Genomic DNA, 8,711 nt, shown 5'->3' with positions numbered 1-8,711 from the left:
GACCTTCGGAAGAGCAGTCAGGTGCTCTTACCCACTGAGCCATCTCACCAGCCCGTGTCTTTTATTCTTAATATGCTTGGACATACAGTCCTGGGATGGGATGGGGATGAAAGTAGAAGAAGTTTTCAAAACTTCTGGTTGTTCAATCAGTAGGAGAAACTATAATTTTTGCCCTAGAAAGAAAATATTGCCCATAGTGAAAAATAATGAAGGATGTAGTATCTTGAACATCTTCGTTGTTCAAGAGTAGGAACATTTCCCTGAAACTTTTTGGGTCTAGATAGGGAATGCAAACTTTGTGGTCATTGGGCTTCACCTGATGAGATTTGACTTTAGTTGTAAGCAAATTTTTATGTGTGTGTATGTGTGTGCATATGTGTGTTTTGTTGTGTGTTTGTGTATGAGTGTGTCCATATGTGTGTTTTGTGTGTGAGTGTGTACACATGTATGTATATGTATATGGAGACCAGAGGTCAGCCTTGTGTGTCCTTGGGATGCTATCTACTTTGCATTTGAGATAGAACCTCTCATTGACATGGAACTAGTCCAGTATATCTAGGCTGGCTGGATAGCAAAATGGTATGGGATGGGGTGGGGAGGGCTGCTCCTCTCTGCTTCTCCAGAGCTAGGATGCTAAGCATATGACACTATGGCTGTTCTGTTGTTGATGCTGTTGTTAACGTGTTTCTGAGGAGTGAATTCAGAGCATCATGCTTACACAGCAAACACATTATCAATGAGAGGATCCTCCCACCTGAGACACTTTAGTTGTTGTTGTTGTTGTTGTTTCCAGACATGGTTTCTCTGTGTAGCCCTGGCTGTCCTGAACCTCTCCATTTAGACCAGGCTGGTCTTGAACATACAGATCTTCCTACTCTGCCTCCCTAGTGTTTGGGATTAAAGGAATGTTCCACCATGCCTGGTTATCTGATATCTATATAAACCCAACTAGTATTGGTGGAAAAGATATTAGAATTCAGAAGTGTGAGAAAATGAACCATAACCACCCAAAAGGGATTTAGGGAAACTCTGATTGACTAAATGTGTTCTACAGACCCTGCTAACTTTAGCATGTTGTATGAAAAAAATATACAAAGGGACCTTTGATTCCAAGTAGTCTCCATGTCTTTTATTTATACATTTCTTTCTTTTATAGAGCATGTTTTGATGAACTCCAGTCTGATTACCTGGAATACTGGCTCATTTTTGATTACGTATCAGATGTAGTCTATCTTGCCGATATGTTTGTGCGAACAAGGACAGGTAAGAATGATCTGTTTTGAGTCTTTTGAAATTTCTTGCTCTTATCTCTACCACATAATGACATTTCCAAACCCTACTGTTCTTCAGGATAAACTCACATCCTCGGTTGGGTGGCAAACATGAGTAACATGGTCTTACTCATTGGCTTAAGTCATTCCTGCTGATCCAGGAAGATGTTACTAGGACACCTTATTTTTTTTTCTTTACCTTTTATTTTTATTTTATGTATATGAGTGTTTTGCTTGCATGTATGTCTGTGAACTGTGTGCACCAAATGCCTGAGAAGGCCAAAAGAGGGTGTCAGGTCCCCTAGACCTGGAGTTACAAACTGTTATGAACTGCACTGTGGGTACTGAGAACTGAACTCACGTCCTCTGGAAGAGCATCCAGTGCTCTCATGCTCTGAGCCATCACCCCAGCCTCCTAAGTAACCTTGTTAATGTAGATTGGTGGTTTTCCTTCTTTACCCTATTCATTGGGCTTATGCCAGGCAGAAGAATAGAAAGAACAGACATATTTAGTCAATATTGGTGGGTAAGGGGCAATTGCTGCCATACATGGAGATACTTAAAAGGGCGCAAAGAAGCATGTCATTGATTTACAGAAGAGGCTTAATAAAGGTTTTATAGGAAACATAAACGGTGTAGTTCATGGGAGTGTATCAGTCAGTAGGGAGTACCAACCAATAGCTCTCTAGTGGAAGTGTGTTTAATAAGTAGGTGTAAGCTCACTGTTTCTACACAGCTCCCTACTGTAAAGGTAACAATTACACACAGCACAGAGGCCTCTGATAATCACAAAAGGATGCTCTCTAAGGGTCGGGGCAGGGTAAGTAGCCAGAGCTTCCTTACAGCTTTTGTCGCTGCTATGGGAGAAGAAATGAACTCTCCTTGTACTGCTGCAGCCCTAGGTTCATCACACAAGCCCCACAGCACAGAAAAGGAGATCTGAGGGGGATTAGAGACAGCCTGGAGGATGAGATTAAGACGTGAAAATGTAGTCTGAAGAGCTATTTACATCTCACGCTGAAGGTGAAAAACATAACCATGCCAAGCGTTGAGATGGCAGGGCAGGCACCTAAGAGTAGGGCTTGGATTCTGCCAAGGAATAGTCTGAGTTACTAAGCATCTTTTTAAAAAGGATTTATTTATTTTATTTATATGAGTACACCGTAGCTGTCTTCAGACACACCAGAAGAGGACCATGTGGTTGCTGGGAATTGAACTCAGGACCTCTGGAAGAGGAGTCAGTGCTCTTAACCACTGAGCCATCTCTCCAGCCCAGATTTATTTATTTATTTTATCTATGAGTACGCTGTAGCTATCCTCAGACACAACAGAAAAGGGCATTGGATAGCATTACAGATGGTTGTGAGCCATCATGTGGTTGCTGGGAATTGAACTCCAGACCTCTGGAAGAGCAGTCAGTGTTCTTAATTATTAAGTATCTATAACACCAGCTGCAATTTAGTCAGTTCTGAAGCTACCTGGAGTTAGTGAGACTCCACAGGTTAAGGGCTGGGCTCATAAGGTTCTCCCTGACTTCAGACATCAGACACATGACCCAACTTGCGTTTCTGCTCAAATAGCTCTACATTATGGTTCCTATAACCCCTCCCCAGGATCAGGTATTTGTTAGCATGGCACACTAACCATCTCCACCCCCAAATCCACACAATGGTTTATTCTCTTAGTAAAGGACATGATAAGTGGTATGGCTGGACAAGGAAATGCAGTAGCAGAGAGGACCAGTGTGGAAGGCCTTGAGAGTGGGGGCTTCTGTCTTCATGGTGCTGGGTTATGGCATCCTTCTAACTCTCTGCATTTGCTCTCTTACTTGCCTGCTCTCGGCTCGCCAAAGTTGGTGTTTTTATGGAAGGCTTTATCATATGGCAGTGACAGACTGTTAAGTTTCTTGCCAGCCCCTCTTCCTCTCCTGGAAGAAGTGGGGATGGAGTTGAAAAATCCCAAGCTTCTGAACATAGTGTGTTTTGTGACCAGCCACCCCTAGGAGCCTAACAAGAGTTGCCTGCCTCCATAGAACAAAGATACCCTTATCATCCAAGGAATTCAAAGCACTCTGGAGTTCTGCAGCAAGGGCTGAAGCCAAGACCGAATATTAGAACAAAGATACAGCTAGCACTTTGCTTTCTTGGGAAATCATAAAAATTGTTAACAATGGTATGCCAGAAATTGAGAACTGGAACCAAGTGTGTAACTTATCATATAATAATACTGCAGAATATAAATGCAACTCATCAAAGAAAGGATTTTACCTGGGTATGTAAAATCATAACAATCACTTTATTTATCTATCTATTTACCTCTCTGTATATTACTTTTATGTCAGGAGCCATCTAGGATAGGTTCAGGCTACCTGGTGGCCTTCTTGGAGGTGGCCCACCATTTTTGCATGGTCTGGGATGGGTGAGCTCAATGACAAGGTCCCAAAGAGACTTCATCTCAGGATCGTTTCTTGCAGCTGATATGCCTTTCCTATCATTATTAAGTTAAAATAATAATCCCTGGCCATTGGCCCACCTTATTGAGCAGATTTCCTGCAGATCATTATAGAGATAAGCTTTCATGAACTAATGCTGTTTAGATGAATTAATGATTCTATAGAATTCCTGCATTGATTCAAATAATTTTAGGAAGTTTTAAGAGATGGTTTTAGTTGCTTTGCTAGAAAGATGTAATAAGTTAAAATCAAGACTAGAATGTTCTCACTCCTTATAATAGTAAGTAAAGGCTATCACTATCACACTAAAAAAGGAAATAGACTTGAGACAAACCTGTGTTCAAGGAAAAACATTTAGGTCTAAGAATAAGTCCACAGGTGTGTGCTATAAGGCAAGGTCATATAAAAACTGTTGCTTTGAACTTATAATGAGCATTTGGAATGAAACATTGCTTTGAACTTAATATCAACATCCTTCTGTAATTCCCATTTTATGTAACATTTTATCTCTGAGGTAATTTTCTAAAGAACATTTTGTCTAAGAACGTATAGAAAGTCCAGAGAAAATAAATAAGGTTGTTGGTTGGAAGGTTTGGCTTGGGAGCTCTATGGCACCAACCCACTCATCCATTCATCCATCCATCCACCCACCCATCTATCCATCCATCCATTCAAATGTATATTTTGTCTGTTCATACATGTGTAGGTATATGTGTATGTATGTAATCATGCATGAATACTTGTGGAATTGATTGAGACAGATGGTCAGTCTCGACCAGATTGTGGGTGTGTGAGTATATGTGTCTGTGTATATTTGCCTGTAAAAAGCATTTTAATTCTTTTCCTTTCCTTCCTCTCTGGTTCACAAAGAGTTAACCAGCCTAGCCAGAGAGGCTTCTGACTTCCTGGACAGAGAAGAGAATGATAGCATTTAAAAAAACAAAAAACAAAAAACCAAAAAACCAAAAAACAAAAAACTTAATTCTCTGCTGATAGGCAACAGGTGTTAATTGCCCAAGAGTTCTTAACTACAGAGTAAGCAAGAAAGTTTTGGGGCTTTTAAAGAAGCTATCAGGAAGCATTCAGTATGGTTAGCAAGCTAGAAGGCCAGTGAGCACCAGTCTTTAAAACTATCTCGATATCCAATGCTGTGTCCCACTTCAAACCATTCCAGACCACACTGACTCCTGGCACTTTTACACTAAAAAGTATAATTTTTTTACCCCCTTTTCTCCTGCAATAGACTCTTCTCTAACCACATGTAGATTTGATCTTATAGGCTATTGTATCACTGCAGACATATTTATTGAAAAGTCTTTTTATTTTGGCCTAAACAAAGCTGATTAAGAGCGACTATAGAAAACAATCACAGCAGCATAATCAACAGACACAGTCTGTCTTGTCTCTCTTCTATTTTAGGTTACCTGGAACAAGGGCTGCTAGTGAAAGACAAAATGAAACTCATAGAGAAATACAAAGCAAACCTGCAGTTTAAACTTGATGTTCTGTCAGTGATACCGACTGATCTGCTGTACATCAAGTTTGGGTGGAACTATCCAGAAATCAGGTTAAACCGGCTGTTAAGGATCTCTCGAATGTTTGAGTTCTTCCAGAGGACGGAAACAAGGACCAATTACCCAAACATCTTTAGGATTTCAAACCTTGTGATGTACATCGTCATCATCATCCACTGGAACGCTTGTGTGTATTATTCCATCTCAAAAGCTATTGGATTTGGGAATGACACATGGGTCTACCCTGATGTTAATGATCCTGAATTCGGCCGCTTAGCTAGAAAATACGTCTACAGCCTTTATTGGTCTACCTTGACTTTGACAACCATCGGTGAAACTCCACCTCCAGTGCTGGATTCTGAGTACATCTTTGTGGTGGTAGACTTCTTAATTGGAGTTTTAATTTTTGCCACCATTGTCGGTAACATAGGTTCCATGATTTCCAATATGAATGCGGCCCGGGCTGAATTTCAATCAAGAGTTGATGCTATCAAACAGTACATGAATTTTCGAAATGTAAGCAAAGATATGGAAAAGAGGGTTATTAAATGGTTTGACTACCTGTGGACCAACAAAAAAACAGTGGATGAGAGAGAAGTCCTGAGATACCTCCCTGACAAACTAAGGGCAGAAATTGCCATCAACGTTCATCTAGACACATTAAAAAAGGTTCGCATCTTTGCTGACTGTGAAGCTGGTCTGTTGGTGGAGTTGGTGTTGAAACTACAACCCCAGGTGTATAGTCCCGGAGATTACATATGCAAGAAAGGGGACATCGGGCGGGAGATGTACATCATCAAGGAAGGCAAACTTGCTGTGGTGGCAGATGACGGAGTTACACAGTTTGTGGTGTTGAGTGACGGCAGTTACTTTGGTGAGATCAGCATTCTTAATATCAAAGGCAGCAAGGCTGGCAACCGAAGAACAGCCAACATTAAGAGCATTGGCTACTCGGACCTGTTCTGCCTCTCCAAAGATGACCTCATGGAAGCTCTTACGGAGTACCCAGATGCCAAAACTATGCTGGAGGAGAAAGGGAGGCAGATCTTAATGAAAGATGGTCTGCTGGATATAAACATTGCAAATATGGGCAGCGACCCTAAAGACCTGGAAGAGAAGGTCACTCGAATGGAGGGTTCAGTGGACCTCCTGCAAACGCGATTTGCCCGTATCTTGGCTGAATATGAGTCGATGCAGCAGAAACTCAAGCAAAGATTAACCAAGGTCGAGAAATTTCTGAAACCGCTTATTGAAACAGAATTTTCAGCTCTGGAGGAACCCGGAGGGGAAAGTGAGCTCACAGAGTCTCTACAGGACTGAAAAGCTGGTCAACAGCAAAAACCATGCACGGTGTGTGATCCTTTTGAGTGTTTGACCAGAGTCAACTGAGAATTGGGAGAAAGAGTCATCTGGGAAATTTCTCTACAGTGAAAATGTGTGTGGGTAGATGACACAAATCGTTTGTGTACTACTGCAACAAAAGTCTCATCTTCTCCTGGGATTTTTCACAATGGACACCATGCGAGGACATGAACTGATTAACGTGTCTGTCCCAGGATCTGTTTTTCTTCCCCACTGATGTTCCTTTGATGATTCTGTAAAAGTGAACGAGCACGTCCCCTTTTCAGGCCACTTGCACTGTTGAGGAGTCAAATGTACCCAGTGTCACTGCGTACCTTGTCTTTGAGACACAGTTATCAGAAGTAGAATGCAATAAAGTGAAATTGATTACAAAGCCAGAGTAAATGTGATTTATTTGAAGATTAAGTAGGGAATAAGTAATGTCTTGCAGAGCTTCAGGTCATTTTAAGGAGACTGGCCTTTGTGGTAATGTAAATCTGGGGGCTGGAGGGAAACTTCTTATGGATAGATGCAAAATAAACCATGTTGTAAGATAAGGAAATACATATGCACATAAATACTAAAATGTTTATTGCCATTGCAAGATGATGTAGGAAATGTTAATTTTAAGCAGTTCTCAGAATATTAAGGCCTGACACCTGTGGCTGTTATCTTCCTTTTATGTCTATGTAAGAAAAATCGACAAACGCAATACTGTTGGATGATTAACTAGGTCACGTGTCCTATCAGGAGACCTGAATGTGAGCCAGTACAATGCTTCTTCGAAAGTCAGAATATGAAGGCTTTAACTCAGTGGCAGGGTGCTTGTTAGCGAGTACAAGGCCCTGGTAGATTGGTAGAATAGATGGGGGCGGTGGTGAAGGAAGAAGGGGAGGAAGAGGGAAGGGGAGCTAATCCATTAACGTTATTCCTTCTACAGTTTGTGTAGTGCTCCTTTATTATCAGCCCGGATATGTTTCTTTACAATAGAGGAAATGTCTTACTCCTCAAATAAGTCTATTATACATGATATGTAACCTGGTTTCTACCTGAAACATGTCATGAAACACACCCCATTATGATCCTCCTCCTCCTCCTCCTTCTCCTCCTTCTCTTCATCATGCAGTAGTATAGGAACGAGTGCTACACTCCTTGCTTAGTTCTGGCTTCTGAGAAACATGGTCAGCATCAGGGTGAAAAGATGCTTTGAGTCTTTTCTGGGCTAGCAAAAATGCCAAGTGTCTTGAAATATCTTCAATCTCAAGCTGATGCTTGCCTTGGGCTGCTGATGGCTGATTGGTCAATGGCTTGAGGTAAGGAAGCATGCAGGTCTGTTCTCAGGATTCCTCTAGACAGAGGGCTCAGACAGGCTAAGATGCTGGCTCAGCCTCATTTGAAGGTTAAAAAAAAGACAGGATCCATGTGGCTTTGGGGAAACTCCTTTTAAGAACCTGGGTGCTTTGAGAAAATCAACAAGATAGATAGACCCCTAGCCGGACTAACCAGAGGGCACAGAGACGCTATTCAAATTAACAAAATCAGAAATGAAAAGGGAGACAACATCAGAAACCAAGGAAATTAAAACATCATCAGCTCCTATTAAAAAAAACCTATACTCAACAAAACTGGAAAATCTGGATGAAATGAACAATTTTCTAGACAGATACCAGGTGCCAAAGTTAAATCAGGATCAGATAAACCATCTAAATAGTCCCATAACCCCTAAAGAAATAGAAGCAGTCATTAAAAGTCTCCCAACCGAAAAAAATCCCAGGACTAGATGGGTTTAGTGCAGAATTCTATCAAACCTTCAAAGAAGACCTAATGCTAATACTCTTTAAACTATTCCAAAAATTAGAAACAGACTGAACAATACCCAATTCATTCTATGAAGCCGCAGTTATGCTGTGTATTCTCCCTTGGAGATGGAACAAATTCTGTCTAATCAGGATCTTGTCACAACTTCCTTTCATACAGGACTTCATAAGAGATTTCCTTCTACTTCCATCATGTTTAATATTCCAAATAGATTTTAAAAACTGGTTGAGTGCATATTACTTTTAGAAGACATCATGTATATTTAAGAGACATTTAACTATTATAGCTTTTTTTTTTTTTTTTTTTTTTTTTTTT

The 8,711-nt window shown here is 40.8% G+C and overlaps 1 protein-coding gene across 1 annotated transcript in view; it reads left to right on the top strand.

The window, feature by feature from the left end:
* Positions 1–6,972, top strand: part of Cnga1 (cyclic nucleotide gated channel alpha 1) — a 39,262-nt gene extending 32,290 nt beyond the window's left edge. Inside the window, exons 8-9 of the mRNA XM_021163242.1 lie at positions 1,157–1,263; positions 5,143–6,972. Coding sequence (XP_021018901.1) covers positions 1,157–1,263; positions 5,143–6,557 — 1,522 coding nt within the window. The 3' untranslated portion in view covers positions 6,558–6,972. The remainder of the gene's footprint in view (positions 1–1,156; positions 1,264–5,142) is intronic.
* The last annotated feature ends 1,739 nt before the right edge of the window (positions 6,973–8,711 follow it).

Source organism: Mus caroli, chromosome 5 (assembly GCF_900094665.2).
Source record: "Mus caroli chromosome 5, CAROLI_EIJ_v1.1, whole genome shotgun sequence".
Lineage (NCBI taxonomy): Eukaryota > Metazoa > Chordata > Mammalia > Rodentia > Muridae > Mus > Mus caroli.
The sequence above is the reverse complement of the archived record's forward strand: the minus strand, read 5'-3'. Positions and strand labels throughout refer to the sequence as shown.